The 25,533-nt window shown below is 48.8% G+C and overlaps 1 protein-coding gene across 1 annotated transcript in view; it reads left to right on the top strand.

Annotated features, from left to right (window-relative positions):
- LOC146772770 (uncharacterized) overlaps positions 1–25,533 on the top strand; it is a 247,132-nt gene that overhangs the window by 128,466 nt on the left and 93,133 nt on the right. The window contains 1 exon segment of the mRNA XM_085637032.1: positions 10,636–10,803. Coding sequence (XP_085493158.1) covers positions 10,636–10,803 — 168 coding nt within the window.

The raw sequence follows: 25,533 nt of genomic DNA, 5'->3' as shown, positions 1-25,533 counted from the left end.
TCAAAGCTGATGAACTGGACATTCAGGGCAAGGTGGTGTTTTTGTGAACTGATAACATGACTGCCTTGTTTTACATGCAAATACAAGGTGAAACACACTCTTCTCAACTATCAGCACTAGCTCAGTGAATTTGGCACTGGGCAATTTCCACCTTGTGTGTCTCCAGGCAGAGTTCCTCTGGCAGTGGATAGCGACTTTGATGACTTGCTCAGCAGGATGCAGCAACAAGACCATGAGTGGGAACTCCACCCACCAGCCCTACTCACGTATGTTTGGCGATGGTGGTACCTCAGATATAGACCTCTTTGCCGCCTTGCACCTAGAAGCTATTGCTGCATAAATACAGAATATGGAACATGTTCTATTCAAGACTCCTATTCTAAAAGCCTTAATGAAGGGCTTTAAATGTATCAGCCCCCCTAGAGCGCCACCTGCACTAGTCTGATCAACATAATGATAGGTTTGCCCTTCAAGCCACTGCATTCTTATATTTTCCAGTTTCTTTCCTGGAAGGTCGCCTTTTTAGTAGCCATAACATCACTCAACGGTGTAAGTTAACTATAATCCCTCTCACTACTAGAGCTTTTTGTCCAGGTACACAATGACAGGGTGGTCCTTAGAACCAACTGTAAGGATGGTCTCCTCTTTCCAACTTAACCAGACACTTGAGCTTCCGGTCTTCTTACCCCAGCGTTTCTCGGAACCAGAGAGATCCCTTCACACACTTGATGTCAAGTTTGCTTTCATGTATTATAGAGATAGGACGAAGTATTTTTGCAAAACACAACAGGTTTTTGTTGCTTTACACTCCCTTAGAAAGGCCATTCCATTCCTAAGCCACGGATAGCCTGGTAGGTTGTTAAATGTATTTATATTTGTTGCCTTAAAGCCAAAAGAAACCTACCTACTACCAGACGTCGCAGCTGGCAGCCATCAACAGATGGGCATTCGGTCCACATGACGACCCTAATTTCCGGACAGACCACTGGCTGCTGGGGAATGGGGGGTACAACAGGGCACTCTATACGAACTATCGTAAACTGCGGTTGACCGGTCCCACGGCTCGCACGGTGGAGGTATGGCACAAAGTCCAGCGTAAGCTGGGGTGGCATAACCGCCTTACTAAGGCTACCCCGTTGTGGAAACCAGACATCTTAGGCCATTTTAGTGCATGCCTGGGGTTTGATAAGTGGGACTTGATTGGGATTTCCAGTGTTGGGGACCTCTGGTTCAAGGGTAAAAAGGCCACGTTTGCAGACTTTCAAGCGAAATATCACCTCGCCTCCTCGGAGACCTTTAGATATTTACAAATCAGCCACGCAATTGACTCAGCCCTCCCTGGGGATGCTCCCCTTCCAGATTCCTCCCCCTTGGAAGATCGCATTTTGTTAGATCCCATGGATCGCAAAGCTATATCCCTCACGTACAAAAAATGAGCAAACAACCCTATGCTGAAATTGAGGGGAAGTTGGGAGAGTGACCTGGGGGAGATGGACGACGATGGACGACGATGACTGGTGGGAGGCGCTCGCTTCCCCTAGGGAGGTGGCGATTCCACTGAGACTCCGACTGATTCAGCTTAAGATTCTCCACAGGGTCTACTTTGATGCAACGCTATTGTTTTGGCTGGGTAGAAGACTGAACTCACTTTGTTTACGACGCTGCAACCAGACTGGTACCTTCACGCACATACTCTGGGACTGCCCTCACATCCAAATTTATTGGACAGATGTCACTCGGCAGCTTACTAGGGCCTCTGGCAAACCCATCCATCCCTCCCCCAAGGTCTGCCTCCTTCATATTTAGGATGCCACAGACCTCAACCAGATGTAACAATCATGGGCGACTATGGGGTGGACCATAGCCAAATGTAATATTGCTCAGAAGTGGGGATCCAATGTGCTGCCACGGGTGAGAGATTTGGCGTCCAACACGGACTATGCGATGGTAACTGAAGCACGGTGTTCAAGGGGCATGAATGCCCCAAAAAGTGGGATAGTAAGTGGGGAAAGTGGAATAAATATCGAGGGGACATATGCATTTCTCCCACGGTGGAACTGAGAAGGGAGATGCGGACACTGGCGGAACTACGGGATGGGGCGGAGCGGTCCTAACCACCATGTGGCTACTCCTATTACTCCAAAGTGTAAACAATACGCACCTGCTCTCCATTGTTTCTGATCTCTGGAAAGAGGGAACCATTGTTATGACTGCCATGGTACCGGGCTAGACACCATGTTAAGTGTCCTCTTAATCTGCATAACTGGTAATGTAGCCTATTGTATCCTCTGCCTTGCCACTGCTAACTCTGTATTGCCTGACATGTGTGCCATTTATTATCAATAAAATTGTTATAAAAAAAAAAAAAGAAACCTACCTGCCCTCCCCATGCCTCACTCTGCCTGCAAATAGGGTGTCATTATTTGGAAGGCTGCTACCTGGTTCGATCCATGCATCTTAACAAAGCATTATTGTACAGACATTCTGGTATGGCTACAGACTACGAAAGGTCAGAGTGTCATAAAGACTTTGTTTCAGACCTTTGCCCCATTCACTGGCTAGTCACCACATAGGATAGTACAGCTTTACTGTCCATGCAGAGCATGTGTATCTATGGGTAAGGGTGGGCGTAGTTCGCGAAGTAGCACTTCGCGAAGCTACGCAAAGTGAAGTTCGCACTACGCGAGCTACGCGTAGCACTTCGCGAACTGCGAAGTAACATGTTCGCACTGTGCAAGATGTTGTTTTCAATGATTGCACAGTGCGGACAAGCAACCGGCACTGTGCAATCATTGAAAATGGCATCTTGCACAGTGCGAGCTGTAGTTTTCTGCTGCTCGAGTAGATTTTTACTCGAGCTGCAGCTTTCTCAACGCGAACTGGTAGTTTCTCATCGCGAGCGGTCGCGAGCATACGCGACCCCTCGCAATGAGAAACCTGACCTTCTCGCGTTGGGAATCTCGCCGGGAGGTTTATTTTCCATGCTCGCGATCGCGAACAAGGAAAAAGTCTCGCCAGGATGTCATTTTGCTTGCTCGCGGTCGCCAACTTGACGTTGAGGACCGCGAGCAAGCAAAAAATGACCGCAGCACTACGCAACACTACGCTACGCGTGTTCGCACTGTGCTACGTGCAGTTCGCGTAGCGCGAAGTAGCGCGAACTTCGCAAACTACGCGAGCGTAGCGTAGTGCTTCGCCCAGGCCTATCTATGGGCACAAATGCTAAGAATGGATTTTGCTCCTTTCCCTGTAAGCATCGGTTAATCGCATGTATTGCTGTAGATCTGCTTGCGCCCACCTGCCTCCCAAGAAGCCAGTGTTTTCTACAAATATCTTCAATCTACATGAAGATTGACACTACACACATGGCCACTGTCTTATCCTACTCACTACTCCATACCTACTCTGACCCACTGTGTGGAAACCAATCTACCAATGAAGTCGGTGCCAATGCGTGTCACTACTAGAGGTGGAGGCCTCACTGAGAACTCATGACTGAAAAATGTGCAACAGCAAGAGCCAAACACTAGACAGCAGAAGTATGCAGAGGATGTGAATCTACAGCACTGCACGCTATGAACAGATCCTAACAATGTAAGTAACATTTTCCTTCTAGTCAGTAGTGTTACAAACATAAATTAAAATTGGTTATATCGAAATATTAATGTAAAGAATACTTCAATACTAAAGTACCCCAAGATGAATTCTCTTTTTCCCCTTCTTCTGAAAGAATACTCGGATGAAGGCAGCTAACATTCAAAATGCCTCCCTTGCATGAAGACTGTAGAGAGAGACTCTTTATATGCCTTCAGTTTCTCTCCGGTCTAGCTAAAAAAGGGCCTTGCTCCTCTTCACAGCAATGCTAGTACTCAAGTCACCTATGTTGCTTATGGATTATAAGTTCATTCATCAGACCTCAGCCCCGTGAACTGCTAACAACAATTACTGACTAGTAGCCTTCACGAAAACATTGATGGCACATATGCCACAATGCTCCCCACTAAATCTATCCATGAGCAACAATTTTGGTTCTTTCACAAACTTTTGATTCACAGACGTATGAAGTTTGGCAGAGAGGAAACACTATACACCTCTTGGACACAGTTCCCTTCTCTCATACACCAGGTCTCCCATTCAATAAATTTGGTGATCACTGTTATCAAAGGCTTTGTTGAAAAGAGGAATCTAGGAGTCATTTTTAGGTCTCGCTGAGCCCCAGCGCTTGCGCTGGCTCGAAGAGACATTTTGTAAGTGGGAATTTCAAAGTGCTGCTGGCTGGCCTAACGCTTGCGTTCACGCGATCGTGCACGCGCGCAGCCGGCCGCCAGCAGCACTTTGAAAACTCGTGCGTCATCGCGATCACTTTCGCTTTCAGAGCGATCGCTTTCTCTTTCAGAGCGATCGCGATCGTGATGACGCACGCTTTCAATGCTTGTTTTCTTCAGGTGTAGGGTCGCGTTTGACCCGACTCTAGAAATGCTTACATGCGCATGCTTTCAATGCTTGTTTTCTTCAGGTGTAGGGTCGCGTTTGACCCGACTCTAATGCTTACATGTCATGCCCTGCTTTGTATGTGCGCGCAACGACGACACACTGCCACAAGCATTGGACGCACGGACTGGAAAGAGTGCTACGCTCACTGACTCCGTAAAACTGCACAGCTTAATGCGTTAATTGTAGTGGGTTCTCAGCATGTGGTTTTCGTTCCTTGCCTGTGTTTGTGCTCACTCTGCTCTGCTATCCTGCAGCCAGCTCGTGATCCCCAGGGTCAGCCTGAAGTCACATTACGAGTTGCTGGCGCCAGCATCGGGCTTGAGTACCGCACCTTCTTCGCCTCCAGGAGAGTTGTCCCCAGGGCGCAGAGGGGGATATTCTCCCCGGGCAGGTTCCGTTGCCGAGATGCGGTGGTTTGTGGACTGCTTTCAACGGGTATAGAGTATATCCGGAGCTTACGCTGCGAAATTTGCAAACGTGTACGTTAGCTACAACTGAATCACTCGAATATAAGATCCTTCTTCTGCACACCTTCATTGGTTTACACCGCTTATGGCGCCTCGGCGGCCACCGTTTCATGAGGTAGAAAGAACACTCGTTTCTAATATGCAAAGTTGTCTCTGTCATAACTGATGCGATCATATCAGCGAGAAGAGTGACTTTAAGGAAAGTGACAAAAACTCAGCGTAAAGTGCCCCTTAGACTATTCAGCCCGTCTACGTTATTTCACCAGTGACCCGTGTCAGATAGAAGGGCACATCCACAAGCTTTAGCAGGTGGATTCGTGAATGGCCTGGCAGGTGCATCTCCTTCGACTCAGAAATGTTCAAATATATTATTTTGCGAAATCCTTGCAATATTTCTCTCACCGCAGGACAAATAGAAAATGCATCAGTGATTGTCTGTCACACTGAGGAGAAACAGACAATGTACTCCTTCCTACCTCTCTGAAATTTGGCAAGGTTAGAGGACACATTTCTACAACATTTTCTCCAGGCAAAAACGAAGGCTGATGTGTTTTTGCCAGTTTTTGGTTCTTGTTTTTATAGAAATGGAGCACACAGACTGAGTTCCAGCTGTTTATATTTCATTATTGCAAACTGTCAGAGAATGTGTGTCGCCGAGTGACCCGCACATGCTAGTGTCTTGATTACATTTCGTACACCCAGGAATTCTGCCTGAAATTTGTGGTGATTAATGAAAAATTAGCTGGTGGAGGTGCGGGGGGGGGAGGGCGTATTTGCTGTGGAGTGCATCCCACAGAATACAGATTTGTTGTCTCATATTGTTCTGGTTGGTTTGCCTCACGTTTCTTTACTCGCCATACCATTTAAGTTACTTGATATTCAATGCACTAATAATTTGGGGAATTCAAAACCCCCATGTAGAATAGACTCCGCCCCCTTTTCCTCTGATGACAGAGTTGGGGCTATTCTGTTGGGCCTGAGCTAGTGAAGGAGGTGTGCTGCTGTAGGGCTTCTCCAAATGCACAGTGATTTATAAGATGCCCTGAGCCCACTGTAGTGTGCCCGTAAGTCCATCTGGCTCACCGTGCGCACATTTGCAAGGTTCCTAAGTGCGCCTAGTTACAGATTTGTCACGCTTCCATTAATTCAGGGCTTCGTAGGTCTTAACGTGTTTTTTTCTAATACTTTATGACACTAGAGAATTCCCCATTGAATGAAGGCTCTTCAAGGCCATTCATTACGTCGAGGATAATGGATGCATTATGATTCGACCAGCCTTGCCTACCAACGTCATCGGAATCGCACACTTCAGGGCTGAAGGTCTTGTTTACAGAAATGCTACAATACAGAGATTTTTTGCGGAAAAAGGGTTACTAGTGTGTGTTATGGTTCAAGGTTCTCATGCACAGGACAATTAAAACTGTTGAACTGGGAGATGACCTGTCATGAAGGCAGACACTCAAACAGTACATTTTTTTTTACTTAAAACCTAATAGCATATTTCTTTCGCCTGTGGGGGTTTGTTGAACCCACAGTCTGTCAGCAGCACCATACTGTAAAATCAGTGCCCTGGTTTTTGTCCTGATGCCTAGAAGGGGCATATTATATAACATACTGCAAAGTGCCATTGTGCACAGGCTGTGTCCCGATACAAAAATGCATGCTGGCTCTTGCATTGGCGCAGTGTTTGTGTGCTTCTACCCATGACAGCAAGAAGCAGAGTCTAGTTGTTGCAAGTTCATCTGCTGCTCTTTCAACTTTTGGCTCTGGCTTCCCTGGCCCGTGAGGGGAGACTTGACTTCATAGCCAATAGGTCTCGCCTTTGGGACCTTATAAGTGCTTAGCCATGCAACAGTTGATGTTGTTGCACCAAGGATATTGTGCTGCATAACTAAATACTTATATAACTTATAACTAAATACTTATAAGGTCCCAAAAGCGAGACCTATTGGCTATGCCAATGCTTGTTTACTTTGATACATTACTGGATTTTGAGATGTTGAAGTGAGCTACTGTTTCTCTTAAGGTTTCCTGATGGTTGTCTTCCATTTATGGACACCAAAAATATTTTATATGGCCAGTTCAATGAATTTGTTAGATCTGAACTAGTATTTTACGGTGGCAAACTTAAGCAAATCATAAACGAAACCATGTGGATGTCAGTGGAAAGTCTAAATGGGCTTGTGCATGTTACACTAATACTGAGGAAGAAGTGGTAAGATGTGATATCTAAAGGAGATCCTACACAACCTCACCTCCTCCTACGGGTTGAAAGAAACTGTACAAGCTAATCAAAGCTAAGAGAAATGTGGAAAAGATCACAAACTGAGACAGACCAAAATGTCTTCAGGTACAAAGATCAAGGTCGCTTTGCTTTTGTAGTTAACCCTGACAATAAATGTTGCAAGTCATCTTCCATTTATACAATATCTTGGATATATTCTTTTACCCAGAACGTGTGTGTAAAAGGTCTCTTTGCACACAATCTCAAATATTGAAAACTAGGAAGTATAGGAAAGTGACCCTTTTTGCATGGTTGCCCCCACTTTTTGCCTAAATGTTGATGTATTTTGACTAAGTGTGCCCTGGGTTCCTGCCAATCAGGTACCCAGGGCCTATGTTCCTTCCCTAAACCTGTAATGTTGCAAAACCCAATTGGCACCTCTCTGGCTACATGTAAGTCCCTTGTAAGAGGTACCATAGGTACCAAGGGCACTGTGACCAGGGAAGGTCTCTAAGGGCTGCAGCACTTATTGTGCCACCGTTAGCGATCCTGTACATTTACAAACACACACTCCCCTTGCAGGCTGCGTGTTTTGGAGCAGAACAAAGTGAAGAGTCGACATGGCACACATACCTGTGTGCCATGCATACAACCCACTGCCCTGGCCTAGATAAGTCACCCCTCTAGCTGAGTGCACTATACCAGTGGCGAGGGTACGGGTGCATGAGCCTATTACCCCTACAGTGGCTAAATCAATTCTTGGACATTGTATGTGCAGTATTGCCATAAAGAGTATATGGTCTGGGAGTATGTCATTACGAATGCCACAGCATCATAATGGTTTTACTGAAAACTGGGAAATTTGGTATCAAATGTCTCAGCACATTAAGCCACTCTGATGCCAGTGTGGAATTTAATGAAAATGCACTCAGAGGGCATCTTTGAGATGCCCCCTGAAAAACAAGCTAACTCTAGTGTCCTGGCTGAGTAGCTGCTCCCCAGCTGCCACCACCAGACATGTTTCTGGACCCCAGGGTCGAAAGCCTGCTGCTCTCTGGGTTCTGAAACAAAGCACATCCTGGGACAAGGTGCCGAGCCTCCTCCCCCAGGATGGGCAGGGTCCACGAAGGGGAAGCTTCAAAGGCCTGCCGCCTTTGGGAGCTACCCCAGCCATTTGCTGCTCCCAGCAAGTAGCCCCAACTGGTTCTGAACCAAAACTTGGGTGGGAGAATCAGTGCGAAAACAAAGTTAAGAAGAGTGGTGTGCCCACCTTGGCCAACCCCACCCCTTAGGTGGGGGAGGTAAGGTGAAGCCCAAATTTAAACAAGTTAGGTGGGGGGGAGAAGCTTCCTGCTTCAGGCAGCCAAGACCTGGAACCTTCTCCCTATTACAATCAAAAACAGCACATCTCTGCTCACATTCAGGAAAGAGGTAAAAACCTGGCTGTTCACTTCTTAGGTAGAGCACTATCCCCCGGCAGACCTTGACATTACATCGACTTAGCGCCAAGATGCTCATGAGCAATCGTGCGCTTTATAAATTCACAAATCAAATCAAATCAACTCTCAGTCCCTGCCATCTTGCAGATGGGGGACCTAGCCAACCAGAGTGAGGCTTATTCCCCCTCCCACTGGAAGGTGGCATAATAGGAGGTGTGGCCACCCAAGGAAGGGACTAATTGGTCCTGACCTGTACCTACCTGTAACACCCTAAATTTAGTATTTAGGGGAAACCCTGAACCTTGCCTCCTCAGATCAGAGCCGAAAAGAAGAAGGACCGAACAGCTGTTTTGAGAGAAGAAGAGGATCACATCAACTGACTTGGCCCCAGCCCTACCGACCTGCCCCGACCTCAGAATCCTCCAACAGAACCTCGGTGTGTCCTGCAGCCAGCAGTCCTCGTAAACCCTGAGAATCTGCCCTGCCTTTGGACTAAAAAGGACTTTGTCTCCCATGAGCATTGACTTGCTCAAAAGTAACCGACTCTGACTCCGGCCAACTCCGTGAGTCTCCACCACTCTGCTTCCGGAGCCGCGAGTCCGAGTGAATCAACACCGTAAGGAGGTCCTCCAAGCGATCCTAGCCTGGATCCTAGTGACCCCTGAACCTCAACAAACTCGTAAATCAAACCTGCATCCAACAACTGAAGGTCCCCTCAACAGCGACCAAAGGCGACACCTTGACCGACTCCATAACCGAAGTGGACCAGAAAGAGCAACTGTGACCGTCTGACCAACTCCATCTCCAAATGCTTGCAGTTACCGTACGATGACTCCCAAAGCCCCATTCTCCTCAACAGCAGCTGACCGACTCTGAAGGAACCGCAACCGAATCTGCAGCCTCAGCCAAGACTGCATCCTACACCCAGCCACTCCTGTGCTGCTGATGGTGTAGTTCTTGTGTTGGTCATTGGGCATACAGCACTGACCTCGACCCCAGGAGATTTTGTTCCCAATCTGGTGGCATGCTCACCGCAGTCTAAAATCCCACCACTGTGTTTAGCCCTTGGCTAACGTGTGGTCCCTGCACCCCACCGCCCAAGTGCCGCTGGTGGTGTGAGTCGAGTGCCCATTTGACTGTAACTTACCTACAGATCCGTACACCCAGTTCTGCCTTCTAAGGCCTAAATGTGGCTCATGAGTAGTACTGCAAATCTGTAATAACTTTGCAAAACGTATTGTCTCATTTTTCTTTCCCTCGGGAAGTGCACCAGCCTTGCATCTAGAGATACCTGGCTGTGTAAGAAAAGTGATTGCAAAGTAAACCTGACTATCTGCAGATATAAAGTGATTCTACAGTAACTAATTCACTGCATTCAAACTGTATTTAAAATGCATATGCTTGCAAAGTATACTTATACTTACCTGTACCAGGCCTGCCTTGGTTCTAGAAAATAAATATAACTAAATAATATTTTTATACAAACCAATTTGGTCCGAGTTCAGTCCTTGAGTGTGTGAAATCATTTCTTGTCTGAGTTGTACAATAAATGCTTAGCACTACCCTCTGATAAGGCCTTACTGCTCGCACACGCTACCACAAATTGAGAGTAAGGTACTCCCTACTTCAACCTCTGCCTACCTTTGGGGATCCACTGGACTCTGTACAGACTATACCTTACTTTGGTATAGTGTATACAGAGCCAGCTTCCTGGCTTTTCTCTCTCAAAGTGAACACCCATTCTTCATCGTGCCCATCCTGCACCTTCCTCTCACATTGATGAGTGATTTGTTTTCCTGTCACTCTTTCTCTGCAAAGTGAACATCTGCAGTTGAATGCACACCTATTCATTTAATATAAAGATATGATTGATTGCTGTGTGTGCTATTGAAATAGCCAAGCAGGGTAAATGTACATGTCTGTATCTTTCCAGGTTTGCTCTTTTATAATCCCAGATCTGATGGCAAACTATTCTTTTGTCTCTGTGTCTATATTGTCTCTCCATCTTTAGATGTGCATGTGCTGCTACTGGAAGATCTGTTAGTGCTGATGCAGAAACAGGATGACAAGCTTATGCTCAAGTGTCACAGAAAACCAGCTCCGGATCCATCCAAATCTAAACAGCTTGTTTGCCCTGTAATAAGACTGAACTACGTGCTTGTCCGCGCCGTCGCTACAGGTATGTTGGGCATTCAGAACTCTTGTCTACAGTGTCTGACACACACACACACGCCCGTGCGCGCATGCACACACAGACACACACACACACACGCACGTGCGCGCGCGCACGCACACACACACACACACACACACACACACACACACACACAATAGGACACACCCAGCCTGTCATCCCTCTGTTGCAGCTCCACGACATGAAGTAACTATCATTGACACAGCCAATAGGTCTTGATTTAGTGTGCTAACACATTAAAAATGCAAACAATAAACTCAAAAAGAGTAACAAAATGCTTTTTACAGTGAGGGCTCCATGCATTTGATACATTCGTCTTTTTGTTTCTGTGTCAAATAAAGGTTGATTGGCGATGGATGTGTCATAGTACCCCCAGGGGCACCCCGCTGTCCCACCTCCCCCCTAGTAGGTAACCCAAATGACACACACAAGACAGTTGGTGTTGGGTAACAATGCTGCAGGTTTATTACATAATTCCAGAATATGTAATGGGTGGGTTATCTTACGGGCGATCCAAGGGCAGGCAACCAACTGGGTCGCCTGCCCGCCTGATGAGCCGGGCAGCGCGGGAGCGATGCCCGCCGTTGCTGCCCTCCAGGTGATTCTTTCTACGATCACGTGCCGTTGGTAACTTCTACTCACGCCCCCCCTCTCGGGGCGGAGCGTCGCTTAGCAAGCCCCCGGTTGTTCAGCCCCACAACCGCCCGCAGGACAAGCGGGGCGCCGACACGGCTTCCGGGACCCTCCCCTGAGGCTCCTCGGTTTTGGCTCAGGCACCCCCTATGGTGCCGCGCAGAGGTACCCTTTGTACCGGCCTGCTTCCAGATCGCCCTGTAACTCCGCCTGCAACGAAAAAGGAAAACATTACAACGCTCAGAAACCCCCCCACCCAACGCCGGGTAAGCGGTAGGGAGGGAAATGGCGAGGTGGGCGACAAAGAGGTCGCCAGGAGGGTGGGGGAAGGTTAAATAGCCTCCGCCTCACACCAGGGCCAGGAAGTGACACGCACTGCGCGTCACTTCCGGCCAGCCCGTGGAGGGGGGCTCCGGTCGGTGTCCCTGCCCCCCCCCCCGTGGGAGGGGATGGGGAGGGGTGACCGGTGCCCCGGGGGCACTAAGGCGCCGACCGCCAATTAGCCCCCTGCGGGGGCCGCGGTCAGCGGCATTATAGCCTGTCTTTAGTGTCTGTGGCCAGAAAGCGCGGAAGGACTATAATGAAGGCTGTGTCGCCAGCGTTTATAGTCAAAGAAACCAAAAGAGGTTTGCATTGAAGGCGAGACAGCCTTCAATATAGACAGTCGTTCCTTTCTATGAACCCCCTTAAAAATACCCATCTCAGCTGCACTAATGAGAAGCTCTTGGGATGACAAAACAGGGGTGAAGCCAGCAGCACACAGAGGAAGAAGAGCAGGGTCGAATTGGGATCAAAAATAGGCCTGGGCACCCTAAAAAAAAAGTGGCCCCCATTCACCCTTGGCATCCTTTCGCAAAACATGTATTGGTCAGGGTCTCACGGTTATTTGTTGGAATTAGCTAGGGTAAAAGAATAACCTGCCAATAACCAGTCAGATCAAGTGATGAACGCTCATCTCACTGACCTATCTCTTGGGCCTACTGACAGGTAGTTTGATAGCTGATGAGTGTGCAGCAAATAGATGCCAAAGTAGTACTTTTTTTAAACAAGCCATTGCAATTGAGCTACTGCTTTACATGTGATGAAAAAGATGGATGGGGTCTCTGCACTGGTTGTGACCAAATAAAGGTAATTTGAAATCTTTTATAAGAGAGGAGTTAATGTAATGTACTATGGACTATGGACGTGGCCTGAAACGTAAGCTTTCCAGGTGTGCACCCAATCAGTATTTGAATGTCTCTGATGTTAGTGAGCCCAAAACCATCACAGAACAAACACATAAAACATGACAGACCATTTGACTTTGCCAGTGCTTATTAGCACATATTTGTACTCAATATCATATAAATCAGTATTCTTCCCTTCGCATCTCTTTCCACTGTGCTAGTTGCTTACACTCTTTTCTCCTCACATCATCCTCTGAAGTCTGTCTTCATTTACATCCCTCACTCTTCATCTTCTGCCTTTTCTTTTCATTTTCTCCTTCTGCATTGTTTCTTTTGTTCCCTCCTCTCCCCCATCCCCTCTCTTACACACACATACACAGAGACACTGCATTTCTTTTCCTTTGGTGCAAATATTTTCACATCAGTATTTGTGTACCAATTGTACGCACTTTCACCTAAAATGGTAATTTCGATTGACAAATATACTTTATTGCTTTGTGCTCTCAGCATAGGCCGAGAATTGGATGAGTCGAACTCCTCTGTGACCCACTACCAGGCACTGTGAAAGACAGGCACTGCCTTCAGACTCCTCTCTAGAGCTGTGAATCGTGCCCAGTCTTGAACAAACAGCAACAACTTGAAACCACCCAGACATGAGGACTCGGTTGGCAGAATGCACAGAAGTCATAAGCAGGGACACCAGAATTATGTGGAAGGGATCACTACATTATGTGGCAAGAGAAAGCAAATTATGTGGCATGATGTAGCACATTTTGAAGCTGTAATACTTCACTATTTTGTACTTTTACACTAAAGGATCCAAGGTCAAAACATAAATACAGCTATTAGCAACTGAAAGATGGTCTCCCTCTGTGTGACAAAGGGTCTGCTACTGAGCAGGGACCCTTGCTATGGCGTTCTCAGCAACTTTTATCTGTTTGAGCTAGAGACAATTTTTTTTCGATTAAAATCTGCAATTTATGCAGGAGATGAGAAAGTGTGTGAAAAGTGCAGCAAATGAATAACTACGCGGAAAACACCACAGTCGCAGAATCGCATTACTCCAGTGGCCCTGGTTACTTGAAAAACGAAACTACAGAATTGCACCTGGAAAAGGGAAATAGGTTATTGTACAAATCAAACCTATGAAGTGTGATAGGATCTGCACCATTGACGTCGACTTCTAAGGGTTCTCGCATGTCCAGCACGAGATCAGTATTTTGCAATGGAAAGTGAAGAAGGACTTCTAAATAGGGCCTTGCAGAGACCCGTTTCAATGCCTGCTTTATTGCTGCTGATTAGCACTGCCCCTGCCCTCCTCCCATTCAAGGGAAACCTTAAATATTGAATCGGCGCTCGTGCCTTTAAACATAGAGGGCGGTTAAAACAAAAGGTAAAATAACATTCGATCTCTCCTCCGTGATGGTTCATGTGTGGCCCGGTGCAGTGATTCACCCAGGAGAAGAAAGGAAGGACAAAGTCTGTCTTCACGCCGGGCTTGGCCATATATGAACCGACCCAACAGAGAGGAGAGGTGACAAGACCAACCTGGCCTCTGCTTGTGGCGTCTGGTGACGTCACTCAACCATCCCGCCCTGGTGGGTAGGGGAATGACACATACCCCTGTCAGATCATGTCCCCCAGGAGAACCCAGGACAACAACCTAGTGCCCTTGTGACCTCAGCAAGAGAGATTGCTTTAGAGAGGTTTGCAGCCGATGCACTAACCGGTGGAACTATCTCGCCATCTCCCAACCCCGTCATGTCGATAGTACTACGGATAACAGAAAACAAAATCTTTATAACTCCTGATTGATTGATTGATTGATTGATTGGACCCCCGCGTGCTGGCTGGTGGCATTGTGTGACTTTGCATAGGCATCGTACCGCCCAGGACATGATGAAAAGGATCGCATATCAAAGAAAAATGGGGAGTCACGAGAAAGATGATGCGTCACTCAGCTTCCAACGTTTTAGGAACCAATATCATTGCAGAGAACTCTTGTGCCTGAACCTCTCTAGTTCCTCTTTTACAGAAAGGGGTGGAGGATAACTGGTTGGATTTATAAAACAACCCTCACCCACCAGTACCACTGGTGGCATGCTGCGTACTTGGGCCCTCACACAATATCCCTAATGTGTTTGGGTAGGCTCAACGCTGTTGACTAGCGAAGCTCTTTTTTGAAGGTACAAAGGGATCTCAGGTTAAAATTGTAAGTTTTTCCTATTCTTCTGGTAGATTGCTATTTTTCAGGCTACCTTTGGCAAGGTTAAAAATGTAAAAAGATGCCCTCAGAGTATAAAATGTACTTCAACATCTAATATCAACATGTTTCAGCCAATAACAGTCGTCTAACAAGGTTGTATTACTTTCTTCAAGACAAAGGTAGAAGATCGCTTTTCTCTTCCTGACACGGTTTGTGTAGGCTAATCATCTGTGACAATTTTACATGCTATACATAATGCATCCATAATCAAAGGAGAGCGAGCTCTGCAGGTTCCATGGGGTCTGGAATTATTCAGGATTGTCCCAAACCCTAAACCAATCTTCGTCACGGGTGGTGTAAAGTTATCACCACTATGATGTGTTGTTGGGTGCTGTCATCATTGGGTTTCACACCTAGGTGCTCAGTTCCCTAGGTGAGTACCTCCATCCTAGGGAAAGTATTGGTGGGATCCATGTGGTGTTGTTCCGAAAATTATTTCCTGTATTTTAGAACAATTTTTTAACTAAGGCGAAGTATACAGCGGTAAGATTAAAAGGAGGCGTTATGACGTTCAAAGGACTGTAAATTGTCCTTCACATCACAAATTGTTTGTCAAACAGGTTTCAGCCTGTGTTGCCCCTAAGGGTCTAGTCTTTTGTGAGGACCAAAATCAAGTTTCAATGGGTCCCTAACTGTTGTTTTTCTTGTGTTTGTAGACCCATAAGTCTGTCACTCACGTGTCTTCATTCCAGTTCACTTTGTCGAAAAGCTAAATGGGCTTTCATTGAGCCTCTGCCTTACTTAAGTTTCCTGTTCTGCCTCATGCGAAAAGATGAGGCGGGATACCATGGCAACTTGCCAACAGCCAATCCCTGGTGACCTGACCTGGGTCTTCCTCATCCTTCCTGGAGTGGCAGAACAGGAAACACAGGTAGAACTTTTCAAGTTAGAGATCAGCACACTGTCACCAATAATTGTTCTATCTGAGGGTGCGGAAAAGAGTGAAGCAACTGGCGCCAACATGCAAGAGTGGCACCTATATGCAGCCCGGTCACTCCTGGGGTAGTACAAAGACTGCAGAGCCACACTCAATTTTTATTCCAAAAGTGTGCATTATATGCCTGGATGAATTTACACAGTACATATTGCACATCAGCTTTCAGGAAGAAATCCACTGAAGCCACAATAGCGACATACACTGTTAGAAATATTTGAATTAAGAGAATTGTTTATGCAGTATTTTAGTGCACTCTGGCCTGCTCCTTTATATGTATATGGTTGTTTGCATTGTGTGATCGGGAGTGCTTGAGGATGCATGACTGGTGTATAAGCATGATGTCCATCAAGTGAGCCCTGACATATACGTAGCCTGCTGTGCTTGTATCTATGGCTTTGCATTTGTATGATATTCTCGTTTTTGAGACGGATGGATCGGATTTCCGCAAAGGGTATTTATGTCTCAGTGTTCTTTATTTTCCATGTACTTGCATACAATAAAATGATGTAAAGAAAATGCTGGTTACAGGAGTCATTGCATTAAATCAACGAGTTGGTAAATGACCCTCAGTTGGATAAAATCTGCTGACTATCGTTGGGAAAAAATATTTCATTTTTATTTCCCTGTCTCGGGTCCCCGCTGCCTTCTGGCTGTTGCTTTGCAGCCTTTCAGTATTTGCTCTATAAAATGTGATACTTCAGCCTCGAGGCCACTTTGTATTTGGCACCCAGGGCAGTGTATGAGACAGAGATAGGGGCAAAAGATTTTCAAACTTTTTACGGATAATTTAAAATTTATTTGGAGAATGTGTGATCCAGCCCGAACCCAAGACAAAATTATAAAAGAGAATTGGACTTTGGTGGAAGTCTGTCTACCAGAAAATTATAATGCAAACTGTGGGGCCGATTCCGATCCTGGAAAAATTTTCTCCGTACGAATTGTATCCGGATTTTTTTCCGTCCGAATCGTACAAGTACCGTACAAACTGGCAAGTACGAGTCGCATGGGAAAAAATACATACGAATCGCATTGGGAAAATTCCCCCACACGTCCTCGGGTCGGAAAAACTGTCCGACACGTCCCCAGCCGATTTTACGTACGAAACGGAAAAATGAAGTCCGAGCGCGCAAGTACGATCCATCCCGTCCGTCCGATTGTACAACCGTATGGAAAAAACACAGCACGGAGCGAACCTCAATAGCAACCATGGAGACATGTGCCCGCATAAGTGCCGTCCCCCCCCCAGCCCCCCGTATGTACGCGCTGCCCCCCCAGCCCCCCGTATGTACACGCCGTCCCCCCCAGTCCCCCCCACGGATGGACGCGCCGTACCCCCAGCCCCCCTCCGTGTATGTCCGGTGCGGACCCCCACCCCCGTAAGTACGGAGCGTACCCCCACCCCCGTATGTACGGTGCGGACCCCCACTCCAGTATGTACGGTGCGGACCCCCACCCCCGAATGTACGGTGCGGACCCCCACCCCCGTATGTACGGCGCGGACCCCCAGGGGTTCCGCGCCGTACATACGGGGGTGGGGGTCCGCACCGTACATTCGGGGGTGGGGGTCCGCACCGTACATACGGGGGTGGGGGTACGCTCCATACATACGGGGGTGGGGGTACGGTCTGTACATTCGGGGGTGGGGGTATGCTTCGTACACTCAGGGATGGGGGTACGCTCTGTACATACGGGGGTGGGGGTACGCTCCGTACATACGGGGGTGGGGGTACACTTTGTACATTCGGGGGTGCGGGTACGCCCTGTACATTCGGGGGTGGGGGTCCGCACCGTACATACGGGGGTGCGGGTACGCTCCATACATACGGGGGTGGGGGTACGCTCCGTACATTCGGGGGTGGGGGTCCGTACCGGAAATACAGGGGTGGGGGTACGCTCCGTACATACGGGGGTGGGGTACGCTCCGTACATTCAGGGGTGGGGGTCCACACCGTACATACGGGGGTGGGGGTCCGCACCGTACATTCGGGGGTGGGGGTCCGCACCGTACATACGGGGGTGGGGGTACGCTCCATACATACGGGGTGGGGGTACGCTCTGTACATTCAGGGGTGGGGGTATGCTTCGTACATTCAGGGGTGGGGGTACGCTCCGTACATACTGGGGTGGGGGTACGCTCCGTACATACGGGGGTGGGGGTACGCTTCATACATTTGGGGGTGGGGGTACGCTCCATACATTCGGCGGTGGGGGTCCGCACCGTACATACGGGGGTGGGGGTACGCTCCGTACATACGGGGGTGGGGGTACGCTCCGTACATTCGGGGGTGGGGGTCCGCACCGGTCATACGGGGGTGGGGGTACGCTCCGTACATATGGGGGTGGGGGTACGCACCGTACATTCGGGGGTGGGGGTCCGCACCGTACATACGGGGGTGGGGGTATGCTCCGTACATACGGGGGTGGGGGTACGCTCTGTACATTCGGGGGTGGGGGTACGCTCCGTACATACGGGGGTGGGGGTATGCTCCATACATTCGGGGGTGGGGGTCCGCACCATACATATGGGGGTGGGGGTACGCTCCGTACATATGGGGGTGGGGGTACGCTCCATATATTCGAGGGTGGGGGTCCGCACCGGACATACAGGGGTGGGAGTACGCTCCGTACATACGGGGGTGGGGGTACGCTCCGTACATTTGGGGTGGGGGTCCACACCGTACATACGGGGGTGGGGGTACGCTCCGTACATACGGGGGTGGGGGTACGCTCCGTACATTCGGGGGTGGGGGTATGCTCCGTACATTCGGGGGTGGGGGTACGCTCCGTACATACGGGGGTGGGGTATGCTCCGTACATTCGGGGGTGGGGGTCCGCACCGGACATACATGGAGGGGGGCTGGGGGTACGGCGCGTCCATCCGCGGGGGGGCTGGGGGTACGGCGCATACATACGGGGGGCTGGGGGGGACAGCGCGTACATACGGGGGGCTGGGGGGGTACGGTGCGTACATACGGGGGGCTGGGGGGTACGGCGCGTACATAGGGGGGCTGGGGGGGGATGGCGCGTACATATGAGGGGCTGGGGGGGACGGCGCGTACATACGGCGGGCTGGGGGGGCGGCGTGTACATACGGGGGGCTGGGGGGGACGGCGCGTACATACGGGGGGCTGGGGGGGTATGGCGCGTACATACGGGGGGCTGGGGGGGACGGCGCGTACATATGGGAGGCTGGGGGGGGTACGGCGCATACATATGGGGGGCTGGGGGGGGACGGCACGTACATACGGGGGGCTGGGGGGGTACGGCGCGTACATACGGGGGGCAGGGGGGGACGGTGCGTACATACAGGGGGCTGGGGGGACGGCGCGTACATACGGGGGCTGGGGGAGATGGCACGTACATACGGGGGGCCGGGGGCGGTACGGCGTGTACATACGGGGGCTGGGGGGGTACGGCGCGTACATACGGGGGCTGGCGGGGAACGGCGCGTACATATGGGGGGCTGGGGGGGTACAGTGCGTACATACGGGGGGCTGGGGGGGACGGCGTGTACATACGGGTGCTGGGGGGGATGGCGCGTACATACGGGGGGCTGGGGGGGTATGACGCATACATACAGGGGGCTGGGGGGGACGGCGCGTACATACGGGGGGCTGGGGGGGACGGCAAGTACATACGGGGGCTGGGGGGGGTACGGCGTGTACATACGGGGGGCTGGGGGGGAACGGCACTTACATACGGGGGGCTGGGGGGGTACGGCGTGTACATATGGGGGGTGGGGGTCCGCACCGTACATACGGGGGTGGGGGTATGCTCCGTACATACGGGGGTGGGGGTACGCTCCGTACATTCGGGGGTGGGGGTATGCTCCGTACATATGGGGGTGGGGGTACGCTCCGTACATATGGGGGTGGGGGTACGCTCCGTACATACGGGGGTGAGGTACGCTCCGCACATTTGGGGGTGGGGGTCCGCACCAGACATACACGGAGGGGGCTGGGGGTACGGTGCGTCCATCCACGGGGGGGCTTGGGGTATGGCGTGAAAATACGGGGGCTGGGGGGGACTGCGCGCACATACGGGGGGCGGGGGGGTATGGCGTGTACATATGGGGGGCTGGGGGGGATGGCGCGTACATACGGGGGGCTGAGGGGGGTACGGCGCGTGCATACGGGGGGCTGGGGGGGACGGCGCGTACATACGGGGGGATGGGGGGTACGGCGCGTACATACGGGGGGCTGGGTGGGACGGCGCGTACATACGGGGGGCTGGGGGGTACGGCGCGTACATACGGAGGGCTGGGGGGACGGTGCATACATACGGGGGGCTGGGGGGGACGGCACGTACATACGGGGGGCTGGGGGGGTACGGCGTGTACATACGGGGCCTGGGGGGGGGTATGGCGCGTACATACGGGGGGTTGGGGGGACGGTGCGTACATACGGGGGGCGGGGGGGTACGGCGCGTACATACGGGGGGCTGGGGTGGACGGCGCGTACATATGGGGGCTGGGGGGGGTACGGCGCGTACGTATGGGGGGCTGCGGGGGACAGTGCATACATACGGGGGCTGGGGGGGTACGGCGTGTACATACGGGGGCTGGGGGGGTACGGTGCGTACATACGGGGGCTGGGGGGGACGGCGCATACATACGGGGGCTCGGGGGGAACGGCGCATGCATACGGGGACTGGGGGGGTACGTCGCATACATACAGGGGGCTGGGGGGGGACGGCGCGTACATACGGGGGACTGGGGGGGGGCGCATACATACGGGGGGCTGGGGGGGGGTACGGCGCGTACCGGGCCCCCAATTCCGCTCGCATCGCGGCGTACTTCGCTTTTCCGGCACTTTTTGGGTGCCGTAAAAATATTGCCGTCCGGACTGCTGTCGGTTCGAATCGTACTTCCTGGTTCGTGAAACGCAGCCTGAATGCGTCCCGACGTCACGTCGGCGCTTTCCCGGATCACATTTGTATGTATATTTTCGTCGGTCGGTGTTTTTTACGATTCGTACGGAAATGGTGTTTCCGTGCGAATCGTACTTGCATGTTTGTAATGTTTTTTTCCCGGGTACGAGTCGGACGGAGAAAACGCTCCGACCGACTGTTCGTACCCGGTTTTTCCAGGATCGGAATCGGCACCTGTATAGTGGGTGCCTTCAATGACCTCTGCTGAGGGATAAAAAATACTCTCCTCAGGTCGATATGCCCACTGAAGAAATTGCAGGGATGGTTTGACCATGATTGCACAGTAGCTAACCGTGAATTAAGGATTGCACTAGGGAAGAAGCCCAGAGACCATGTACTAATTCCCGGCCTGAGGAAGCATTATAAGGCTGCTACGGCTAAGCCCTGGCAGATATTCCTAACAGACCAATGGGAGCCACCATCATATGCAGCCAGAATGAAAGATAGTAAACATATTTGGCCCATCGTCTCAGGTACGAGAAATAAAAATCTGACAGTTCCCTGATCTTTTGTCACATCCCTAGTGAATTCTGGGAAAATCATTTTAGTAAAGTCTACATGAGCCCTTCAAGTAAGGATCATCATTGACAACAGGAAACTTAGGGGCCTATTACGATGGCGGGCGGACACCGTAACGGTGAATGGGACTGTCCGCCAGCGGTGCGGCGGTCCCGCTGTGGTCATTAGGACGCCACTGCGGCGGTGGCATCCCCCATCCACAACATTGTGGTGGGCGGTGCTCACAGCCCACCACATAAAGACTTATGATAGAGACGAAAGCCCGGAAACTTGACTCCGCCATTAGATTTTGGTTTGCGAAGAGCAACTAAGGCAACCCTTGATTTTTTATGATTCCATAGAGACTTAGAAAGACAGGAATCAATGCGTTTAAAGTAAATATCAGGAATATTTATGGGGAGAATGGAAAAAATATATATAAGAATGGGGGATATCATCATTTTAATCGAATCAAGCCGACCCCACCACAAAAGAAAAAGAGGATTCCAAGAAGATAATAATTTATCAATACGGGATAAAACAATAGACATATTCAACTGAATGGATGAGGAAATGGAGTTAGAGAACCATATTCCGAGATATTTGATTTTGGAGGAATTCCATGCGAGACCAGTAGAAGAGAACTGATGAGGGAGACAAAATTTGGTAAGAGGGAGAATCTCCGTTTTATCAGAATTGATCTTATAACCAGAGACTTGCGAAAAGGAATTAAATTCAAGTAATAGGGCGGGAATGGATTTTTCAGGATCGGAAATAAATAAGAGAATATCATCTGCATATGCAGAGAGTTTCAAATGGGTTTTGCCATAAGGAAAACCAGAAATAGATATATTATTCCGAATAGACGTAAGAAATGGCTCAAGGGCAAGAACAAAAAGTAATGGAGACAAAGGACATCCTTGGCGAACCCCACGTTGGAGGGGGAAATAAGGGGATAGATGACCATTGACTAAAACAGACGCTTTGGGGGCTGAATAAAGTAAAGAAATGAGAGAAATGAAATTAGGGCCAAAGCCATGCCACCGCAAAGCGGCGAATAAAAAGGACCAGTCCACTCTGTCAAACGCTTTCTCAGCATCGACAGAGATAGCAGCTAAAGGGATGGAAAGACATGGGACCTTATTTAGGACATTGAGGAAAAGGCGAGAGTTATCCGAAGTAAGTCTGCCCTTAACAAAACCACACTGTTCCTTGCCAATGAGATGGGGCAGAAGAGGATCTAAACGTAAAGCGAGTAGTTTAGCAAATAATTTATAGTCCACATTAACTAAAGATATTGGTCGGTAATTCTTACAGAATTGAGGGTCACGACCTTCCTTGGGTATAAGGCAGATCGTAGCCTCGTGGAAAGTACCAGCCGGAGATAAAGAAGGATTGGAAGAGTGTGAGAAGTTTAGGAAGTAGGAGGTCAGAAAAATGCATATAAAATTCCACAAAGAAGCCATCAGGACCCGGGAATTTACCTTTAGTAAGAGTCTTTAAAGCGCTGTCAAGTTCAGTAATGGAGAGATCATGCTCAAGACCAAGAAAGTTGAGATGAGAGGGGGAGGGGGTAGGGAGTCTATCGAAATAGGAGTGAATAAGAGAGACAGAGGGAGGAGATTCAGGAGTATAAAGAGACTGGTAGAAAAGCTGGAATTGGGTAAGTATATCCTGTTCTTTGTGTAAGAGAAGATTATCTGTAGAGTAAATAGAATCTATGCAATGACGCTCCTTACGAGATTTGAGGTAACTAGCTAAAAGTTTACCTGATTTATTGCGACCCCCATAGTAATGAGCGCTGCTCCGAAGTAAGATTGAAGAGGCATTATCGGTAGTAGTTTTGTTGAAATCAAGTTTGGCACGTATGAGGTCTGGCAAAACAGAATTGTTAGAGGAAGTATAGAATTTGTGCTCTAAGGATTTAATATGAGCCAACAAGTCTTTCTGTTTATTAAGGAAGTGCTTCTTTTTTTTGGAAACAAAGTCCATTACAAAGCCACGTGCGGTTGCCTTAAAAGAATCCCAGATAACATGAGGAGCTAAAGAGGGGTCAGAATTGAGTAAAAAGAATTCTGTAGCAAAGGAGAAAAAAAAAGAAGAAAAAAGAGGATCCATGAGAAGGGAGTTATTAAATCGCCAGCGAGAAGATTTGGGATGTGGAGGAAGAAGATCAAGGGTCGTGACAATAGGAGCATGGTCTGAGATAACTATGGGCTCAATAGAAGAAGATAGGAGATTTTGAGAAAGAGATTGAGAAAGGAAGATGTAATCAATCCGAGAAAGAGAGGCATGGGGGGGTGAAAAGAAGGAGTAGTCTAGAGTGTCAGGATGGGAAAGTCTCCATGAGTCAATGAGATGTGACTTAGAAATAGTGTCTAGAAATTGTGTATGTGATTTGTGAGGTGTAAAGCGAGCAGAAGATTTGCAGTCAAGAAACGGATCAACAATCTGATTACAATCACCTCCTAAGATAAACATGGTATCACTGTGCTGAAAACATTTCGAAGTATTTAAAGGCCAAAAATTGCAATCAGGGTGGGTAGGGCCATAGACATTGAATACAGTCAGAGATACAGAGTTGATTAATAACTTAACAAGTACCCATCGGCCTTCAGTATTGGTATCTTGGGAAAGAACTTTACATTTTAGTTTCTGGTGACATAAAATAGCAACACCATTCTTTTTATTAGATGAAGGGGAGAATAAGACCGTTCCCACCCAGCCTCTTTTCAGCTTAAGCGATTCAGCATCAGAAAGATGGGTTTCTTTTTAAAAGGACTAAATCAGGATTATAGGAAGCTAGGTGGGAAAGGATTCTCTGTCGCTTAATCGGGTTAACAAAACCTTTCACATTCCATGAAATAACTTTGAAAGTAAAAACAGTAAAATTGTAAGCAAAAAAGAAAAGCCATGAAAGCAAGAAATAAGAAAAGAATGCCAATTGATACATGAGAAAAAAGAACGAGAAAAAAGAGAGTCGAAAGGTACATTAAAAGAAAGAGAAAGGAAAGAGGGGAAAGGGCGAAAGAAAGGAAGTACAAGAAGAGACAGTACATATCCAAATAGGATGACTGAAAGAAACATACCTGAGGGGGGGGAAAAGAAGATGATAATGGGGTTATGGAAGTATTCGACAAGAATGACCTCCCAAGCCAGGAGAACAAACTGCACCAGGACGGAAGATGAATAAGACGAACCGTATGGGATGGAGAGGAATACACCAATCAATCTAGGTGAGGAAAAAGAAAGATGATACAGAAAATTATGTTAAACAAAACAACACAAAGGCAAAAGACACGTGAAAAAGGGAATACAATCCAGCAACTAATTAAGAAGAACCACATCAAGGAAACAGATGCCAATACAAGAACATATCAGTAAAACCTGTAAGAAAAAGGGGAGATTAAATAATCAACCATTAGCAGGGTTGGAGGTGTCCATGCCAGCATTAGTTTGGATAGGAATAAAGTTCTTGAGTTCGGCAGGGTCTTGAAAAGTCCAGGTGTTATTTTGGTGAGTCACTTTGAAGGTACAAGGGTGAAATAAACCATATCTAGCACCAAGAGAGCGTAGAGGAGCCCGAAGAGACAAAAACTCCTTCCTTCTGGCAGCGGTAGCATTAGAAACATCCTGAGAGAGAAATACCCTCTGACCCATCCAGGAAACATGGTGTTTGGATCGAGCTGCGGAAAGGACCAGAAGGAGATCAGTAAATTTCAGAAAGAGGATGATGACACCTCGTGGTTTAGTTGAAGATGAGGAACGAGGGCCAAGTCTATGAGCTCTTTGGATACTTAGAGAAGTAGTAGCAGGAATGTCCAAAAGCTTCAGAAGAAAAGAGGAGAAGAACGCAACAGGGTCATCTCCCTTCAAGGATTCCGGCAGGCCATAAATACGCAAGTTATTCCTCCTATTTCTATTTTCCAAGTCCTCAGTATGCTGTTGGAGGGTGAGAAGAGACTTTTCCAGTGAGGAAATACGCTGAGAGTTAGTGTGAATTTCTGTAACCTGCTGTTCCACGGAGGATACACGAGTTTCCATAGTCGACCATTTTGCCTCAAGAAGCTGCATCTTCGTATTGGTCTCTTCCACAAACGGACGTAAAGCGCTTATCTCCTCCAGCAACATTTCCATAGATATAGAGGATGGTGGCTTATCAGGTGGAGGAGGAGGGGAGTCCTGTTTCAAGCGCTTAGACGAGGAAGTAGAGGGAGAAGTTTTGTTTAAGGCTGACTGTGATGGAGAAGAATGGCTGGAAGCCGCTGCCGCCATTTGATCTGTGG

The sequence above is a fragment of the Triturus cristatus genome, chromosome 12 (assembly GCF_964204655.1).
Source record: "Triturus cristatus chromosome 12, aTriCri1.1, whole genome shotgun sequence".
Taxonomy (NCBI): domain Eukaryota; kingdom Metazoa; phylum Chordata; class Amphibia; order Caudata; family Salamandridae; genus Triturus; species Triturus cristatus.
Note: the sequence above shows the minus strand (reverse complement) of the source record. Positions and strands in the feature narration are given on the sequence as shown.